Source organism: Camellia sinensis, chromosome 2 (assembly GCF_055761805.1).
Source record: "Camellia sinensis isolate YWXY chromosome 2, ASM5576180v1, whole genome shotgun sequence".
Classification (NCBI taxonomy): domain Eukaryota; kingdom Viridiplantae; phylum Streptophyta; class Magnoliopsida; order Ericales; family Theaceae; genus Camellia; species Camellia sinensis.
Genome location: NC_138962.1, coordinates 25,592,733 through 25,614,122, shown reverse-complemented (window position 1 = coordinate 25,614,122; position 21,390 = coordinate 25,592,733). Strand labels below are relative to the sequence as shown.

The 21,390-nt window shown below is 31.4% G+C and overlaps 2 protein-coding genes across 5 annotated transcripts; both read left to right on the top strand.

Annotated features, from left to right (window-relative positions):
- Window positions 1-5,015: 5,015 nt before the first annotated feature.
- Window positions 5,016-12,614, top strand: LOC114304317 (NADH dehydrogenase [ubiquinone] iron-sulfur protein 8, mitochondrial). The gene is made up of 8 exons (XM_082904779.1): window positions 5,016-5,270; window positions 5,959-6,055; window positions 10,179-10,232; window positions 10,341-10,432; window positions 11,355-11,468; window positions 11,769-11,836; window positions 11,903-12,014; window positions 12,268-12,614. Exons 1-8 carry the CDS (start codon window positions 5,217-5,219, stop codon window positions 12,361-12,363), a joined length of 687 nt encoding a protein of 228 aa, XP_082760905.1. The 5' UTR covers window positions 5,016-5,216; the 3' UTR covers window positions 12,364-12,614.
- A 2,030-nt stretch (window positions 12,615-14,644) lies between these two features.
- Window positions 14,645-19,877, top strand: LOC114301915 (protein ALP1-like). Of its 4 annotated transcripts, none has more exons than XM_082904763.1 (4): window positions 14,645-15,196; window positions 17,321-17,436; window positions 17,521-17,746; window positions 17,846-18,458. In XM_082904763.1, exons 3-4 carry the CDS (start codon window positions 17,572-17,574, stop codon window positions 18,238-18,240), a joined length of 570 nt encoding a protein of 189 aa, XP_082760889.1. In that variant the 5' UTR covers window positions 14,645-15,196; window positions 17,321-17,436; window positions 17,521-17,571; the 3' UTR covers window positions 18,241-18,458. The 4 variants fall into 4 exon arrangements, with proteins under 4 accessions (XP_082760889.1, XP_082760887.1, XP_082760882.1 ...); XM_082904761.1 differs by having other exon boundaries at window positions 14,657-15,196; window positions 17,310-17,436; XM_082904756.1 differs by having other exon boundaries at window positions 14,657-15,196; window positions 16,906-17,436.
- Window positions 19,878-21,390: the final 1,513 nt, after the last annotated feature.

Genomic DNA, 21,390 nt, shown 5'->3' with positions numbered 1-21,390 from the left:
AGGGACAAAACGGTAATTTCACCTCGGGATTAAGCGCGGGCGGGGCGGGGCGGGGCGGGGCGGGTCTGAAACATCTATCTCCGTCCCCGGTCCGGATATCATCCGGGATGAACTTTTGAATATCATCCCCAGCCCGTCGGGAACATTTTTCGATAAATAACCACTTAATTTGGGGTTGAGAGAGTCGGGTCACCACCGGGTCAGTTTCATATTGTCATCCCTATCCTCAATCGGTTAAACCCTAAACCTTTGTCAATTTGCATAATTTTGTAAATTCACTTCCAATTTTGAGATCGTGTTAAAAATAAATAAACAAATAAATATTTTACTCCGTCCCCATATGACCTTCCAATTCCATCCAATGACGTAATTAAGATCTATGTAAAAGTTTCACTCTCTCCTCCCCTCTCTTTCTCTCCTCTTTAGTTTTTTTAATAAAAAATATTAAAAAATTTATCAAATGTTTCAAAGGCCTATATTATATGGGTCGTACACTTATATGAAACTTTTAATATAATTTTTAGGGTCTTTAATATTATTTTTTTTAATTTTTATTTTTTCAAACTAAAGATTAAGGGGACAAATTATTTAAAAAGAAAAAAAAATTAGAGACCAAAATATATATATATACTAAAAATTTTACAAAATAATTAAATAAGTGTGCATGGATGTGAATATTGTATAAAAATTTTTATTTATTTTTTAAATCTCTAACCTTGCTCTTTCTTTCTTATTCATTATATATTTTACAATATTTAATAATTAATTTTAAAATATATATTAAAAAAATTTAGAAATGGAGTTTGATGTCAGAAAATTACAAAATATAACGGACCATATTTGTTTAGTTACATTATGAATAAAAAAGTGTAAGGGTATCTCCAACGGTTCATCAAAATTTTTATCAAATCTAAGTAAAAAAAAAAAAAAAAAAACGAATTCCTCTATCTGATATCGCCTGTTCCAACGAAGGAATTTGATTTTTAATTAAATCACCAGTCGACCAGTCAATGCAAAAAATGAAAAACCTGGTTCTGGAAGAATTGGTTGTTGTTGGTAGCTTTGGTGATGCCCAGTATCACTATCTCTTCCTTATCTATATCCATTAACACTTGGTTGTGAAACATTTTTTTTTTTTATACAACCACCCATTTTTGCAACATATCTCTTCAACAAAACCCATATCAGAAAAGAAGATATATATAGATGATTTTCTTGTAAAAGAGCAAACTGATGATTTTCTTGTATAGATAAGGAAAGAAAGACGAAAAATGGTAAATGAAAACCAACAAGATTACCTATTTAAGCAAATCCCGGATCATAAATAAGTGATTGAATCTAAACGTTTGACAAAGAGGGAGAGAATTGATCCAAATATATTCTGATCAGAAAGTTAGAAAACATGTTTGTTTTGGTTACAAATAGGTAATCAAATATGAGTAAAAAATATGAACTCTTTGCTACAAAAAAATACATATATATTTGGCATGCCCCAAAATGATTATGTGAACTTTGCATTCTTGTAACAAGTTCACTATCTTCGCAATGTTCAACTAACAGTAGCCAATTTGTGAACAATTAAAATAAGTATATGCACATAATTTAGAATTATAAATTCACTATATTTGCAATTTTCATTTTGCTTGAGGTTTCAATTAGATCAAATGATACAGCTACTCTGTTGTATTCATCAGGGACATAGTTAGAAAGGCAATGAAATAGCTTTATTTGGTTAAAGTGGTGGTTGACTTGGGGTTCGACCTCTCAGTGTAAAATTTTTACAAAATCTTGCTTGAGTTGGTCATCCGAGGGGATGTCTGGTAGGTCCAGACTCAACGGCTATACACATTAAATTGCTGAAAGGTACAAGACATCTTTAGTCTGGTGAAAACTTTGGAGCGTTCTCAATTTGATACCATTTTGGTAAAATTATTGGAGCACAAAAAGTACATATTTTTCACCAAATTTGAATTTGGTAATGCATCTGATGAACCGTTAGAGATGGCTTAATAATTTCATTTTTGCATTTTATACATCAACAATGCTAGAGATACTTACAATCTTACTAACGATTTTACTTACACACTCACAAGGCGCACAAGTTTCGATAAGATCAACCATCACTTGTTATGAGACCCATATTAACTTGTGAATGTGTTAGTAAGATTGTAAATATCTCTAACATTTTTCTTTTATGCATATCATCAATCATTTCTCTTTCACATTTTTCTATCATTGCCAGACTCTTCATATTCCTTCTTTGCACATTTTTCTATCATTGCCAAACTCTTCGGGCTTGTTTGGTTTGATTTTGGGAGATGAGTTTGGGAGATAAAAAGTACGAAAAGTTGTTTGGTTTGATTTTTTTGGAAAGATGTTTTGAAAAATTATTTTGAGAGAGAGTTTTGAAAAAAGTGATTGATTTGATGTGTATGAGAGAGAGATTTGTTTGGAAAACTTGTTTGGTTTACAAGTTTTGGAAAAAAAATTTGAGAAAATTTGTTTGGTTTGAGTTTTTCTGAAAACTCATTTGTAGAGAAATTTTTCCAAAAATTTTTAAGAAATTCAAACCAAACGAACCCTTCATATTCCTTCTTTGACCCTTCCTTACCATTACCCTTTTACCCAACCGTCCATTCCAATCCGTTTTCTTAAACTCAAACAAACTTACGAGGAAAATGACAAGAGTTGACAAAAAATTTCTTTGTTGGCGGCAGCAACATTGCCAAAGATAGGATTTGCAACGGCGATGAGGTAATAAGATTTGATAGGACTAATGTATTCACAGTAAGGCCATTATTAGGCCTAGAACAAAATTTTTTAGTAATTTTTTAATTTTTTAATTAAAATATAATGTAAAAAAATTAGTATATTTAGGATGATTTTTTGATTTTTTTTACAAAAATATATGTAAAAAGTAAAGATAAAATAATTTCTTTGACTTTTGGTATAGATTGTTGGTTTTTTAATTTTTTTAGTAATTTTTTAACTTTTTAACTAAAAAAACTGCTTACCAAACGAGGCTTTAGTGAATATAAGGTTAGTGATGGCAACAAGAATAGATGAATTGATTAGTACTGTGTTTGGTATAACTTTCAAATTATAATTTTACTCTTACATCCTAATGTTATATTTGGTTTAAATTTTCAAAACTTCATTCTAACACCACATTTGAAAACACATTTTAATGCATGTTTGCCAATGTGAATTTTTGATTTTTGAATTTGCGCTTTGGGTCGTCTGCCCAGATGTCCGGCCGGTTGACCAGAACAGTATATTTATTTATATTTTTTTTTTTTGCAATTGCCAATTGCTACTTGTTATTTGGGAAAATATATATATACATATTTGTTTGTGATATTTTTGAAGTATATAAATTATTTTTTTAGACCAAAATGACAAATTAATTTTTTTAAAATAAATTTTAAAAAGAGTTTGGTTATGAATTTTGAATAAAATTTTTCATAGAATTTTGAGTTGTGTGTTTGGTTATAAGTTATAAGTTTTTGAATTAAATTTTGAAAACTCTTTTTAAAACTCATAACCAAACAACTTTTCGCATTTCATATGTTACATTAAAAATTCAAAACTTTCTTTAAAACTCATAACCAAATAAATTTTCTTTTTTAAAATTATAATTTAAAAACTCACAAATTTAAAATATAACTCTATTATGGTAATTTAAAAATTCTACCCAATGCTGCCTAAAATTTTCTTAGGTGAAGGATGGCTAAGGTGAAGGATGGCAAAGAAATAGGGGGGTGGCCAGCAATCGGGGCAAGGAAGTAAGAGAAAAGATGAAAAAATGAGGGGAGGGAAAAATCATAATTTTATGTTTTTGAACTTTTCATTTAATTTTGGGCAATTGCTCAAGCGGTTGTAGAGAGAGCATTAAATGTCAAATTGAGTAAGATTTCAACTTTGAATTCATGAAGAGATATTGAGATGCATTCTAATATAACTATTAATATATTAATCGTTATTTTGTAAAAAAATAAATAAAATAAAATATCTTTCATGATTTAATTAAAAAATATATTTTAAATATTTTTATAATTATTTGTACTCCAAATTCATTTTTCCAGGGCATTTCTAAAAATATATAAAATACAATGTCTTAAAATAAATATTAAATAACACTAAAAAATAATATATTACAGTGAGAAGCTTAACGAAATTGCAAAGACCTTACATAATATTTTTGGAATAACAAACATCTCCCTAGTATTATCAAACTAATGAGTTGACAAAATGTAACAAATTTCTTTTTTTTTAATTTTAATCTTAATCTTAATTTTGTACTCCTAACACGCATTTCACCACACCCAAACCGCCCCTCTTCTCTCAATTATATAGTTTTACCTTGTTATTGATAGTATAATATAATTAAAATAACACCGATTTATATATTTTTGATAATTTTTAAATATAATTGTCGCCTAGTGATATGGAGACAATCGTTAAAAAAATACTAGAGATATAAAAAAATATATATAGAAAATCACTCACATAAATGTGAGACCATGTCAACGTGAGTGTTTATTAAATTTTTTTAGTGACTCTAATATTGTTGATATTTAAATTGTTGTAGAGAGGTTTAATTTATTCCAGATATAAAAATTAAAAAAAACGATTAAATTGGCAGCAGAGAAAAAATTTACAAATTATAAAAAAAATTAATATTTTAATTATTAAAATTTATAAACTTAATCACTGACTTGTAATTTTTTTTACTTTTTTTTTTTATTGATACACAAGTTGTTATTCCCCCTTTAAAAATAGCGTAATTGATCATAATTTCAAAGCCGAACACATGGTATTGTTTAGGAAATTGGTTATTTTAATAGGTTGTTTTAATTTTTAACTATTTTAATAGATTAAAGTTTTTATGTTTGGAAAGATAATTTGATTTTTTTTATAGTCAAATGAAATATTTGTAAGAAAAAAAATAAAATAATTATGAATTTAATATGACATTTTGTCTTATTAATTATTTTATTATTATTATTATTATTATTTTTGTAAATTTTTAATTTTGACCTAAAATACCAAATTTTAGGTTTTACCAAACAAGGCGATGGTGGTCGCGAAAACACCCAAGTGATAAGTGGTTCCTCAGGCGGTTTCAGCTGTCCCCAATCTCTCGCAACTCGAAGACTCCTCCACCTCTCCCTCACTCCCTCCCCATATTCATATTGGCCCATCATCAATCAGCAATGGCGGCCATCTTAGCTCGCAAATCTCTCTTCGCTCTTCGCTCTCGTCACCTTGTAAGCCTCTCTCTCTCTCTCTCTCTCTCTCTCTCTCTCGTTTGCACGCGCGTATATGTCTATATAATATTCTGGGTAATTTTCATGTGATACACTGAAATGGAGTTTGATTCGTCTTGATTTGGGGAAGTATTGTTAAATCGGTTAATATAGAGTCTAGTTGGATTCTCTAGGGCTCGAATGTTTTAATCAAGATTGAGGTTTCACAATTGGCTATGTCATTTCAATCATAAGTTTAATTTCTGACTTGATTTGGTATTTGGACTGCTAATTTCCCACAAACACGAATTATTGTTCATTAACTAATTTTTTGAGGGATTCTAGAAATGAACCGAAGATACTGAAATCTCGCAGAATCCACCTATGGTCTAGATAATATGAACCCTAATTATGAAATGAAGGGGAAGAGGAAAAAATTACACATGCATAGTGGTTTGGGGTAATTCCCCCAAGCGGGAATTGGCTATTTTAGTTGACGTTTTGGCATTTTATAAAAATATGTGTAAAAAAAAGTAGAGAGTGATATCACACCTTATAGTGACTTTTTGGCTAAAGACAATATTGAGTGGAATCCTTAACATGATGGTTGTTGCTTCTAATACTGTTACATTCATCTTAATTATTATTATCACCATCATTACAAATGGGCAACGGATGCTAAAATTGTATTGTGTGAATTGGTATGTAGGCCTTGGCCGGACAAACATTGCATAACCCGAACCATTATGGTATGGCATTAGCTACACGTTCATTTGCCACAAAACAGTCATTTTCTACTGATAAAGGTTTGCACTCTGTTCCCACATTTGTTCAATCTCCCATCTTGTACATGTACATGCATGCAGTACAGTCTTGCGAGGGTTATCTTAATCAGCATATTATATTTTAGAGAGAATTAGCCAAAATTTGTTCACATATTGTGCTTTCATGATGTGTTTAAGGATGGAAAAATCTTTATTTGAGTCCAGAAAGAGATAGTGAAAGCACATATGCCTTATACACTGATTGATCTTCATTATGTTACTTGTATTGCATGAATCAACTTGCAGTTTTTGGGTTAGGATTTTTTTGAATTATAGAGAGACTTGCCACATCGGATGATACTCTTGTGATAGTGTGAGATCCATTATGCAATTATTTGACAACTTACTTGGATTGAGAACAACATATTTGTAGTTTTACCATTGGTTAAAAGATTTGGCTATTGCTTGATAACAGTGTTCTTAACTTGCCAAGCCCGTGCAAAATTTCATGCAAAGTTTAATGGAGCGGTCATATCATAAAATGTTTTCATTTCATAGTTGTTGTTCCAAGTAATGAGGATGCTTGTTATTGTAGAAGGCGTCTGTTGAATATCATTTCAGAAATTTAGTAGTCGATAAGTAAAACATGTGCAGCTAGTTGTTAGTATTGTACTATACATGATATATCATATACTTTGTTCTAGAAGTATGTTGATAAACATATTTTTATAAAGAAGTTATATTATATCGTTCTACTAGTATGTTAAGATTAAGAGGAGTTGTGTTTTCTTTTCTCTCATTATATTGTTAGAATTTGAAGGGGAATTGTGCTTTTTTCTTCTTCTTCTTCTTTTTCCCCTCTCCTCACATTTTCCACTAGAATCTATGCATTACACAGCTCCTATTTTCTAAATACATAGATGTGCACACATGCATGCTTATGCATGTGCACTTGCCTAAAACATTTGGTATATGGAAATCAGAGGAACAATTTTAAAACTCAAAATTTGTAAATCAAAACTTGAAATCTTAATAAGTTGGAAGCTCAATTAATACATGTATATATTGAATATTAATTATCAACAATAACATTAGGGTGATTACATTTAAGTACCAAATGATGTGGTGCCTTGCATGACTCTCGCATCATTTGATGAACTCCACATTTTATCTAGTAAGCATCAACACTAATATTTTGTGGGGCCTATCAAACAACGGATTAGCGCCATATAAGTTTTGGCTTCAAAATACACGACAGACGCAATACAAGCAGCTTGCTTCATGGTTTGCTAGAGATGTTTTGATTGAGTCCCTCTCACTATGAACCTTCTCTTAAGATCTCGGCTGTACCCAAGGTTTTGAAAAGCGGTTGCGATGGCGCGGTTGCAGTTGCAGGGTGTAAAGGCTGTAGTGTAACGGTTGCAATAACCAGAACAATGATTTTTTTTTTTTTTTTTTCCGCACAATTTGAAGAAAACTTACCAATGCACATATTTTCTTTCTTTGCAGAATCACATTTATTGAGATTTAAAATAGATTTTAATCAATGTTTAAGTATGATCCAATATATATTTTTTTAAATCACTATAAAAAGAATTTTTTACATTTTATTTCAATAGTTAATGACTTTAAGAATAATTGATTTTAAATGTTTATAAATTATTTTTGACCAATACATGAACTAACTGAATAAAAAATATTCACAATTATTAAATGATTATAAAAATAAAAATTGTGCCATAAACAAAAATTATTTGAGGCATTTTTTTAGACAATACTTTATAGCTAACTAAATAAAATTATTTACAATTAAGTATTAAATGAAATGATTATAAAAATAAAAATTTGCCATGAACAAAAATTATTTTTGAAATACTGGTTTTATTTTATTTTTAAAGACATTTTTTAGACAACACATTAACAAAATAAAAAAATATTAAATAAAATGATTATAAAAATAAATGCAACCACTGTTTATATATATATTTTTTATTTTACATGCTAGTGTAATGAAATAAAAATTAAAAAAAAAAATTTAAACAAAAAAATTCATATAAGATTTTTTCTTTAGATTTAGATTACTTGAGTATTTGTTCTTTTTTTGTAAACTTTTTTTTTTTTTTTTTTGGGAAAATGAAACTATTTAGAATATTGTTAAAGGGTGTAACGGTGTATAACGGACCGTTACAGCCATTATGGTACCGCTACGGCCGTTACGCAACACCGAAGCGGCCATTGCACATATGAATTTCTATCACACTGATATAGCGGCCGTAACAGGTGACGGTAATCATCACAACCATTACGTAACAGCGTTACGTAACAGTTGCGGTTGCTTTTTAAAACCTTGGCTGTGCCCCACTGTGTCAACATGTAAGATGGTACCCAAATGTGGTTACAATAGCATTTTGACCGTCCCTTGTTCCAATTACGTGGGCTTGGCTATATGGATTTAGCCTCTTCAATTGGTTCTATTTGAAGTTGTATTATTAGTTAAGTTTATATTAAGCTTGCCCTTGCTTACCTCAATCCATGTTCTCATTGACATTTTAAAAAAATTTATTTTCTTACCCTCAAGGTGGATCAAACCACTTTTCGTTACAAGTGTGTTAATTGGTCTATGATGTACATGGTCATACGATCTTAAATGACTTTTCTCATTTTTTTACTTCAATTGGTGCTACTTATAAGTTCTCTTAAAAGGATTCATTTCCTTTTTTTGTTCCCACTGATCCATTTCAACATTATCTTTTCAGCTATACTAATTTTCTTATTTTCTGCTTATGGTGTTTCTTAACTTCGCAACATCTTGCACCATACATCATAGCATGTCATATTGCAGTCTTGTAAATTTTTTCCCCAAAATATTTTGCCAGTATAATTTTATGTTAGATTTAAGCAAATGAATATTTGGAAGTTAATTTGTCTTGTGAGTTGTAAATGAATATGACTCCTGGTGTATCATATTTGCAATTTATTTAGGGAATTTTGCTTATTATTCTGTATTTCCTTCTAGTATTTGTTCGAACAGCATAGAGTTTGATTTGTGATGTGATATCATTTTTTGACAACTTTGATGAGCATCAGAAAAATACTATGGTATCAAGTCATGTGCTGATGGTTACTTAGGTCCTTTCTATATCATATTATGCTAGGTGTTTGGAAAATGAAGGCTTGCTGTATTTCAGCTTTTCTAATCAGTTCATTGATGTTCACTCCACTTTCATTATAACATCTATTGGGTGTCGTTTGGTAACATTTATAGTTGATTATGGTAAAAACAAAAACAAAAACATGTTTGGTATGCAGTTTTATGTTCAATACGCAGGTTGCTTTTTCTTTGATTCTGTGTTTCTGTCTTGACATGTAGGTAGGTCAGTGTATTGGCTATTGTACCCAGTTTATAAATTAAAAAATAAAATAAAATTTGTGCTTATCTATCTAACCAAAGATAAAATGTTTCAAATGTTTCCTTCTGATCCATATGCCATTTTTGTAATGACTTCAAAATATGTCCATGTTTTAAAGTTATCCTGAGATTAACCCCCAAACAGAAACTAGATGGATGCCAATGAGGCAGTGTGGTGATGGATTTGTAGTGGCTCACCCCCGCCTTCAATCATATCGGGTGTTCGAGTAGGTGGGGGGGTAGGGCGCGGATGGGTTAATTTTGTAACCTTAGGAATAACAAAAGTAAGAGATGATATGATCAATTATGGATTATGACTGATAAGAGTTAAAAAATGTAAGATGAGAGATAATGAAGTAAAATTTAGTTTTGTGTGTAATATTTTGATGTTTTAGTATTACTTTATTTAAGAAAATTAAATTATATATATATATATATATTATATTCAAAGAAAGAGATTTAATAAATATAATCAGGATGAGGATGGTGTAGGACGGGTTTGGGGAAGGAAAACCCATACCTGTTCCACTTCCTCGTCGGGGTGGGGCTACGTATCTAGGTCTTCTCAGGTACTTTGGTTTTTATGTGGCTTTATTGCTCTGTCACATAGTTCTCAGGCATGTAATTCCTTAAATGGATTGTTGCATGCTTGCAGAGTCCTGATTGGAATGCCTTTATTTGTTTGATGATATTATGGATGATCAAATGATTTATTTTTATTTTTTTGTTTCTTTTCCCTTTGTCCACAAACTCCAGATGATGAAGAAAGGGAGAAACTCGCTAAGGAGATTTCTAAGGATTGGAGTTCTGGTAATACTCTTTTAGGAGTGATTTGACCACTTCACTTAGCAATTTGAATCTAGTACGTTTACTTCAATATGCGGTTTAAAATTCCTAATGATCTCCTACTAATTCCAGTGTTTGAACGAAGCATAAATACTTTGTTTCTCACTGAAATGGTTCGTGGTCTGATGCTCACGCTCAAGTATTTCTTCGACCCGAAAGTTACTGTAAGTTTTTTCTAATAGTAATTCTTTACAAAAAAAAGTAGAAGAAGCCTATATAGAAAATTAATATAGAATGATGTGGCAAGTTTTGATTATATCACTTTAAAGAAAAAGACCCATGAAGATGACTTACTTGTGCACAAATGCCACTGCCACTGCCACATCGTTCTTGTCATGAATTCTATTTAAAAATTCTATGAATAATTCTATTGACAATATCACTTTTACTAAAAGTACAATGGCTAAATATGATTGGTTGTCAAAAAAGCAATGATGACAATTAGGGTTGTGCAAAATACCGCCCAATCCGTTAAAACCGCACCGATCCGCATTAATCCGCACTGCTTTATCCGCTAACCACGGATTCAATTTTAAAATTTATAATCCGCTTTCGAAATCATTCCGTTCCGCTATATTTAATGCATGTATATTTTTTTACTTCTAATGAAATATCAAAGTAAAAATGAGTGTGAGAAAGATTTAAGATGTGAAATTTGTTACAAATTAGTAGTTATATATATATGAAACATATATATAAAACTAGTTTGTGTTGTATATATGAAAAATATTATATAAATTAGTGTTATATATTATGCAAATGTTTGTTAATTGGTTAGAATATTATCAATCCGCCAATTCCCTCAAAACCGCTCAAACCGCAATTTGTCAATCTGCCATTCGGTTTGTAATTTTACTCTTAAACCGTCTGAACCGCACTGCGCACACCCCTAGTTGTATATATGAAAAATATTATCAATGAACATTCAATGATAGTTAGACACGTGTTTTAGTAAGATTGTTGGTAAGAATTTTAACGCATGTAGCATTGCTCTAATTCTATAAGCACAACATCCTTTTTTCAATTATTGATGACCTGTATAAGTTGCTGTGGGCTAAGAATCTAGAATTTTCTTTTGTTGCACAGATCAATTATCCATTTGAGAAAGGCCCTTTGAGCCCTCGTTTTCGCGGTGAACATGCACTCCGACGTTATCCCACTGGAGAGGAGCGGTGCATTGCCTGTAAACTCTGCGAAGCTGTAAGAGTTCAATTTAATTATCCACATTTTACATGAAATAATATGATAACCAGAAGCTTGGATTCTACACTATGCCACTTTCTAATTCGAGCTTGCTAAATTGAAATTTATTTTAGGTGTTCAGCTTTTAATAAAAATTAAAAAATTTATTATATTTGTTGGTTTTAAATTGTTTTGGCTCAAGGTAAAACAGTCGGAGCCCTTTACACACGTGCAAACCTATGTGATCCCCACATCTTTTCTAGTTTAATATGGCTTTGCTAGTTAGCATTTTCTCATGAAATGTTGGTTTTGCGACAGATTTGCCCAGCTCAAGCTATCACAATTGAGGCTGAGGAGCGTGAAGATGGAAGCCGTAGAACGACCAGGTAAATGATCTAGCTCGGTAGTTCTACTCTCTCTCACTCTCTCTCTTATTAAGTTGTTTTTCATAGGTATGATATCGACATGACAAAGTGCATCTACTGTGGATTCTGCCAAGAGGCATGCCCTGTTGATGCCATTGTTGAAGGACCCAATTTTGAATTTGCAACAGAGACTCATGAGGTTTGTGAACACTTCTTATTAGATCGCCAGCTTCTATATATATGTATATATATATTTTTTTGGTGCATCTTGTTAGAGCTGCATTTGGAGTGTATGCATTTGATGCAGCCTATACTTATAGCTTATGAGAATGAGACAAAAGTATTTTAAACTTTTGTTTTCTTATTACTGACTCTCAACTAGCGAGAAAAATTGTACCAAGCAGGCCTTGTCTTGAAATTTTAAGCTACTGAAGCACACCTTCTTGTTGTAGGAGCTTCTATATGATAAAGAGAAGTTGCTTGAGAATGGAGACCGATGGGAAACTGAAATTGCAGAGAATCTCAGATCGGAGAGCCTTTACCGTTGATTACTCTGATGATTGGAACTCTCTATCAACTCTGATGATTGGAACTCTCTGATTCCTGCGTAGCTTGTACTTGAATTTTTCTGAATTATGAGAAATGTAATAAATAAATAGATCTGTCCATGCCTTAATCATTTGTTTGGCTACTGGATTTTTGATGCAGTTAAACTCTTTTTGTTCTCAACATTTCATGATGTCATGGGTTCATGTTGACTATCAAGTGAAGTACCGAAGCTTTTGTTTGTGATATTAAATAACACTTGCAATAATTTTTTAATTTTTAATTTTTTTGAGTAAAGTTTGCAATATGTTTTTTGGAACATCAATATTGTCATTGATCCAAGACTGATAAAAAAAAAAGTATATATATATATATTAGAAAAGTTGTACTTTTTTTAAATGTCTCTGGAATTGAACATGATACTTTCATCGGACAAATGAATTCCAAATTTATGTCATGTATTTCAATGATTGTCAGATTATCAGACTATTTGCAAATTTGTAGGATATGATTAATTTTCTGCATTCTTTCCGAATCATTCATGACAATTACAGGATGAGCACTCAAATTTTTAAGTTTTTCATACATATTTGGGAAGTTAGTTAAAAGTTGATTTTTTAGCTTTTTTTAATTTTTTTTTGTTTTTCTGTATAAAAAATATGAGAGGTGATGCGACTAAAAATGGGTTAAAAGTTAAAAATTAACTTCCCAAATTGCCCTATATTATTAATTAATCAATCTCTCTCTCTCTCTCTGTGGCTCTTTTATATATATATATATATATATATATATATATATATATATATTTAAATGTTATTGATATTTTTCTAAATAACTTGAATATGTCATTATGTTCATAGCCAGCACAAAATATCTCAATTAAGCTGTAAACTAGCCGAAAAAATACTAGCTACTGGGGAAGAATAAAGAAAAAGGAATAAGAAGAAACAAGTAGTGAGAAAAAGAGGGGGAATATAAAAAGTGAAAAGTACAAAAAAAAATAAAATAAGGGTAAGTCATGATTATATTTTATGATATTTGTTTAAAATATGAATTGTCTTTATAGTTTTGAAATTACATCATGTCTTTTAAAGTTTTTAACTTCATAACAAATGATTCATTTTATCAATAAATCATTAAGTCAATTAACAGTTTTTAATAATGTAAGAAATATATTTTAATTAAAAATTTAAGTAATTTTATTATTGTATAAAAGATTAGATAGAATTTTTTTTTTTCATTTAAGTCTATTAAATAAAAAATTCTTACAAATGGGATAATTTTATTATTGTATAGAATTTGGATTTTAAATAAATCACGGGAGGTGTACTTGTAATTTACCGAAAAAATAATTATGAAATGATAAAAGTACAAACAAATTATATAAAATTGTTGGGGAAATTACAACTATACTTTTTGAAATTTATTTAAACATAGGTTACTCTTGTAATTTAAAAAATTACAAATTCGCCTTTGTCATAGTTTTTATTTCATAGATCTAATAGGAAAATAAAATTCATAATTATTCTACCGACAATGTTACGTATCTCAAATTTTGTGGCTCAAAAGTGGCTCAAATGGCCAAAACGACGTCGTTTTGAATACAGAACAACATAAAAATGGCCAAAACGACGTCGTTTTGGCCATTTGAGCCACTTTTGAGCCACAAAATTTGAGTTACGAGACATTTTCCTTATTCTACTATATAATAATAAAATTATATAAATTATTAATTAAAATATATTTATGATATTATTAAAATAATTAATTGATTTTATAATTTATTAATAATAATGATAATTTATTATACAATTAAAAATTTAAAGGGGCGGAATATAATTTTTAGAATTACAAGAGACATATCTATTTTATGCAAATATCAAAAGATATATTTATAAGGCCTCGTTTGAAAATAAATTATTTTAATAATTTTTTAATTAAGGCCTCGTTTGGCATAACTTATATAATCCATCTTTTTATCTTTTTATCTTTTTTCCATCACATCACCTCTCTACTTTTCTGCACATCTTTTCGTAAAAAGATAAAAAGTGCACTTTTTTAGGACACCCCAAACCAACCCTAAAATATAAGGTAAATAAATTAATATATTTGACATGATTTTTTAACTTTAAAAATATACAACAAAAAAAAAATAGAGAGAAAAAAATCTTTACCCTTTTTATATAAATTATTGACATTTTGACATTTTTAATTTTTAAATTAAAATTGAATATCGTCTAAGCCCCGTTTGTTTGTTTTGGGTATAGAAAAAGCGAGGGGATTAAGATAGCAATTGGCCCACCTACTGTTCTGTTTGTTTGCATGGTTGGGCGACGGATTGCTAAATTCAGAGTCTGCCCCAAGCTTATTGAAAATTTAGTTCGTTGGTAGTAGGAGAGAGATTACTTATTTGAATAATGCTTGCGATTCTCTTTTGGGTCACTCTTTATCCCTTTCTCACGTAATGGGGTGATTGGAGGAACACAGAAGGAAAAAAAAAAATAAAATAAAATAAAATAAAATGAAAATGAAAATGTAATCAATGATAGAGAGAAAGGGGTCAAGGAGTGGGAGAAAAAGGGATGAATCATTGTCGTAATTATTTATCCATTGTTGCCCTAGCTCATCCTCGAAGAAGCAGCAGCAGGATGAAGGAGAGGCAAAGAGAAGCTCTCATCTTCTTCAGATTTTCGATCTGAAGTCTGCCGTACTCATCCTTGGAAGCAACAACAGCAAGAAGGAGAGGCAAAAAGAAGCTTTCTCTCCTTCACAGTGTGCCCTAGCTCTCTCTCATCTTCAGATCTTCGATCTTCAGATTCTGTGGAGCATCTGCTGGTAATTTTTTTTGCTTTTTATATCCACATCTCAATCTTCCGTACTGTTTATATATATATATATACACACATATATACACAAATCGTTTTACTATTTTTGGAATCGAAATATTCGTTCTCATTATTGTTTTGTTGTTTTCTTCGCTTTTGATTTTCAAATAAATTAATCGAAATGAGAGAATTCTATTGTCTTCTTAACCTACTGAAATTTATGTGTTGTGGTTGTCTTCTTAACCTACTGAAATTTAATCTTTTGTCCCCTCTAGGTGCTGTGTTATTCTTGTTGTGTTGTCCTGTTACAATATCAATTTCATGCTCAATATGTGTTTGACAATATGCCTAAAAGGGCTACTTTTCTTATACACACTATACTGTACACCATCATCGCAAATGATCTTCCAAACAATTAAATATTTAGAAAACAAATCAACACACACCTGACTTACAATATGTTAATTCCAGTGCATTGCGACAAAAAAGGATGAAGAAAAAAATGTTTTATCAAGAACATTCAACCACATAAAACTGACTAATTGATGCTTTTCTTTCCCCACCTCTAAAACATAACTAGCCATAGTGCAGTGAAGATATGGAATCCAAGTACTGGTTCTTGCCATCGAACTATTGGCTGTGTGGTTTATTTGTTCCTAGTAACAAGTATGCAGTTGTTGGTACAAAATTTGGGACTCTAGAAATTATTGATGTTGGTAATGGTACTTGTGTGGAAGTAGTGGAAGCTCATGGTGGCTCCGTCCAATCAATTGTGGCTGTTCCACATGGAAATGGTTTTGTAAATGGGAGTATTGATCATGATGTCAAGTTCTTGGAGTACCAAACTTCATGATGTCAAGTTCTTGGAGTATTAATTATACATGAGCTTTCTATTTGTTCTGTTGAGCACTTTTCTTTTCAAAGTACTGTTTTTGGTATAGTTTAAGGAAAGTTAATTAAAATGAAAACATTAAAAATGAAAAAGGAAAAGGTAATAGTATGGGAGCACTGTTAGTAAATTAAAATTCACCTATCTCTTGTGATATGGGAGCCTTTCAATAATTGGATCAATTTTGTGAGAATCTTTTAAATCAGATTTGGAACAATTTGAAGAAGAATGTTTAAGGAAAGTTTATTTTTTTAAAAATGAAGTAACAATTATTAGAAAAATGTGAATAATGACTTGTTGGTCAAAAAAAAAAAAAAAAGGCAAAAGAAGAAGAACAAGAAAGATTGGCTGAAGTATGAATATTCTAACCATCTATAGGTTAAAAGTGTTGATGATTACAGGGTTAGGTTCCAACAAGGATGAATTTGAAATAGTCTTAGAATTAAAAAGTTTGACTTTTTTTTTTATTATAGTCTTAGGATGAATTTAATCTTTCAAATTCACCTGAGTTGAACTAAAAGGAATTATGCATATTTTAGGTTGGGTTTCCATTGAAAATAAGTATCTCTCATTTTCTTTGATGTCTTTGTGCATCAATGTAGTGCTAATTTTGTGTGGCACCAAATTATTTGTTTTTTATTTATGTTCTTTTATTTTTTATGATCTTTTCCATTTCTTTTCTATAGGAAATTAATACTACTTTCACATTGTTAACATGTGGTATGAAAAAATTTGAACAATGCTCCACGTGGTAATTAATACTATTATCTAGTATTTGTTTTACTTTCTGTGCTGATTTTAACCGCTTATTGTTTATTCATTTTTTGTAGATGGATAATAATTATGCTACTAAGAAAAGGAGAAAGGAGTTGATAGAGGAATTTATAGCCCTCCAACATGTTGTTTCATCCATTAATTATGCATGTGTTATGTATATAGTGATTTTACATGCTGCATTCAAGAAGAAAGAAATTAGGTTGAAACTACCTAGATCACCTCACCCCTATGGAAAACAAATTGACCATTTGAATAGATTGGTCAACAATAGTGACATAAATTGTCATGACCAACTTTAGATGAATAGGCGTACTTTCATGCTTTTATGTGGGTTGGTGCGAAGTGTTGGATTATCTGATTCAAAGTATGTCGTTTTAGAGGAGCAAGTAGCAATGTTTTTGAATGTGCTTGCACATCACACTAAGAACCACAAAATTAAATTTAATTTCATGTGAAGTGGTCAAACAGTTAGTAAGCACTTCAATAATGTTCTCAAGGCTGTGTTGCGCCTCCATGGTCTCCTCCTTAAGAAGCCTGAACCAATAACTGCTAATTGTACAGATGATACGTGGAGTTGTTTTCAGGTACAATATATTTACAATTTTACTTAATTAGCATATTATATTTTTGTATTACCTATATTAATTTTATAATATATTTTTTTTTAGAATTGTCTTGGTGCTTTAGATGGAACCTATGTTAAGGTTCTTGCCCCTGCAATGGACAAACCAAGGTATAGAACAAGAAAGGGAGAAGTTGCCACAAATGTATTGGGTGTGTGCTCCCAAGACATGCAATTCATATATGTCTTGCCTGGATGGGAAGGATCTGCTTCTGACTCTAGGGTACTTAGAGATGCTGTTAATAGACCCAATGGGTTAAAAGTCCCTACTGGTATGATAATTATATATTGTTATATATATAAGTACACTATATTTATATTAAACAATTATTTTGTTATATACATAGTGAAACCATCTTACATAATTACAGGCCACTACTATCTCGTAGATGCGGGTTACACAAATAGGGAGGGTTTTCTTGCACCATATAGAGGACAGCGTTACCATCTTTCCACATGGAGAGAAGGGGGTGCCCCAACAATTCCACAAGAGTTTTTTAACATGAGGCACTCTTCTACTCGTAACATCATTGAGAGGTGTTTTGGACTACTTAAAATGAGGTGGGCAATATTGAGGACTTATTCTTACTTTCCAATCAAGACTCAATTTCGTATTATTACTGCATGCTGCCTTCTCCACAATCTCATACAACGTGAAATGCCTATGGATCTTGATGATGATGAGAACGAGGAAATGAATCCTCCTCCTCCAACTACTGAATTAGGAGATGAAATAATTGATGTTGTTGAAGCATCTGATCAATAGAGTGAATGGAGAACTGCCTTGGCAACCCGAATGTTTAATGAATGGCAAGCAAGCAGAGGTCAATAAATTAGTGTTGTATGATGATTTTTATGTAATAGCGAGAGTTTATTATGCCATGTAATTCGAACCATATTTGTTTAGTTTTTGTGTGGTATTTGTAACAAATGTTGTGTAAGTTGATTTGTTATTTATGATTGACATGTGTGTTATGATTTAAACTTATGATATACATATATATAGGTATAGATAACACAGGTACCACTAGTTCTTGTAAGAAGGGGAAACCTTGAAGGTTTTGGAATCACCGTGAGGAAGTATTCCTCATTACAACCATGAAGGATGTAACAAGAAGTAATCCCAGGTGGAAGCTTGATAATAATCAGTTTAGGGCAAGTTTCTACAATAAATGTGAGAAGAAGATCTTAAGTGCATTTCCTGGAACTGATCTTCGAGCCAGTCCTCACATCGACTCGAAGATTAAGATGTGGAGGAAACAATATAACCTCTGCAAGATATGTTAAACATAAGTGGTTTTGGTTGGGATGATGAACAAAAGATGGTGCTTGTTGATAGTGACGACACATGGCAGAACTATGTCAAGGTAAATCTCATTTTTATGTTGTTATTTGTATGTCTATGTACTTATAAATCAATTTGTTCTTTTTAATAATTAGATAATCACTTGTGTAGAGGGTGCCAGATGCAAAAAGGATGTGAAACAGGCCATTCCCGTTCTATGAAGATTGGCTTATTCTATTTGGGAAGGATAGGGCGACTGGTGAACTGGCTGAGGATCCTACTGATGCAGTTGCAGCCATGGAAAAGAAGGATGCAAATGCAACTACAGAAGAAGGAGAACAGTCTCCTGTTGAACAGTTTAGTATGAACATGGGTGATACGGATTACTTAATGTCTACTGCAGGTAATGTTCCCAATCGTGCTGACTCTACTAAAACTGGGAAAAAGCGGGCTCGACCTGCTGAGGGGATTCCCACTGAACTATCAGAGATGACAAAAAATCTTGGATCATTCATTGAGAATACTAGTACTACGATGGTGGAGATTGCTCATAGGATAGGATATTCACATGACCCATCCCAACAGAGGAGGTTGGTTAATGCAGAACTTCTGAAGTTGCCAATGAGTAATACCCAAAGATTGATGGTAGCATCTATGATAGTGAAAGATGAAGATAAAGTTGACTTGTTTTTCAGTTTAGATGAGAATGACAAGATGGAGTGGGTTTCTTTGCTATTGGAAGGTCATATTTGAATGTGATGGTGGTCTTTTTGTTTCCCACATGACTTGTAATATATGTGATGATGGTGGTCTTTTTGTATGGTGGTCTTTTTATTTCCCACATGACTCGTAATATATTATGTGATGCATAAATATTATAGGTTGGGTAGTTTTTGCTGCTCCAATACTTTATGATGGTTTTTTTGTTGAGTAAATGTTGCTCCTGTGTTGGGCTGGTTTTTGTAACTTGGTAGTAGAAAATCTGCAGTTCATGTATTATTGTTGTTATGTAGCAGGGCTTGGAATGTATGAGAAAAAGGAAATCATGACTTAAATTGTAATAGATTATTTTTGTAATAGTGGCTTAGTAGTTTCTTCAGATGAAGATTAAAAGCAGAGTAGAATATGTTGCAGGACATTGGAGGGCATATTATGAAAATTTCATTCAACAGTTTTCAGATTGTTTTTTATGTGGCTATAAATATAATAGGATTCGAATAGTACTTAATTATGCATAAATTCAGATGTCTTATCAGTTTGCACTATGTTGAAGATTTTTTAGACTGCTTCAATAAAATAGCTCACACTATGTTGAAGATTAGGAATTTGCATTTGTGTTGGTAGACGATATTGATTATGTTATTACTTCCCTACAATTACAGAGATTGTAGTTCTTTCTACTAACTTGGACTCAGTAAAGGGTGCAATCATAGTTCTTTAATTGTGAAAACTACCACAAAATTGTTAATTTTTTCATGTTGGGAAACAAATGACAATATTTTGTGACTACTTCCTCTATGACACTCGAGGCAATTTTTTTTGGTCCTTTTACCCTTGTTCATTTGAACCTTTCTGGCATTTCTTCTTCGTAATTCTTTATTTCCTTTGGTTTCTCTGTCATCTTGGGAGCACATGGAGATAGAGACTGCAATACTACATCATGGGCTCATTTACATATGCATTTTCTCTTGATGCATTCTCATGAGTAAAATAATCTATTACAATTTAAAATGATGCCCTGTGAAATTTATTATAATTTTTATCAAATGAGGTATCAAATGGGGTGTAAATTTACTATTTGGGTGGCAAATCTGCTTTGCTATTGGACTCATTAATATTTAAAAAAAAAAATTAAAAAAACATTGAATAAATAATTTTTTTGATAATTAGATTCTTTAATATTAAAAAAAAATAAAAAAGAAGAATAATAATATTGAGTAAAAATTTATTTATTCTTTACTTGGTATAAGTCCAAATTTAATAATATGCAAAAAGGGTATTTGTGGAATTTCACATGGTTAATCCCATCCCTATCTCTCAAAACAAATATGAACTATTACTACTCCATTGGTTATCAAACAAACACAATTTTTCTTAATCCCCTCACTAGTAGTCCCCTCACTAATAGTCCTCTCACTAACAATCCCCTCACTATCAATCCCCTCCATCTTACCTCTGAAAACAAATGGGGCCTAAGAGACCTAAATTGTTTTGGTGGCGTTTGGGAATACTTACATTTTCAGTTTTCAGTTTATATTTACAAAAATTTTAAAAACTGTCATAAAAACTTGTTTGGTAAATATTTTGTTTTATAAACCAGCGGTCTCAGTTTATAAATTTATCCAAAATTTGTAAACTCAAAAAATGAGTTTATGTTTTCAGTTTTTTTTTTTGACCACCCACCACTCGCTACCACCTGCCACCATTTTCCACCACCGTCTTCCGCCACCACCACCCTCCACCACCGTCTTCTGCAGCCACCACCACCCTCCACCACCATCTTCCACCGCCACTTTCCACCACCACCATCTTCTGCCACCACCACCCGCCACCTGTCACCACTTTCCACCACCGTCTTTCGCCGCCACCACCCGCCACCACTATCTTCTGCCACTACCACCCGCCACCACT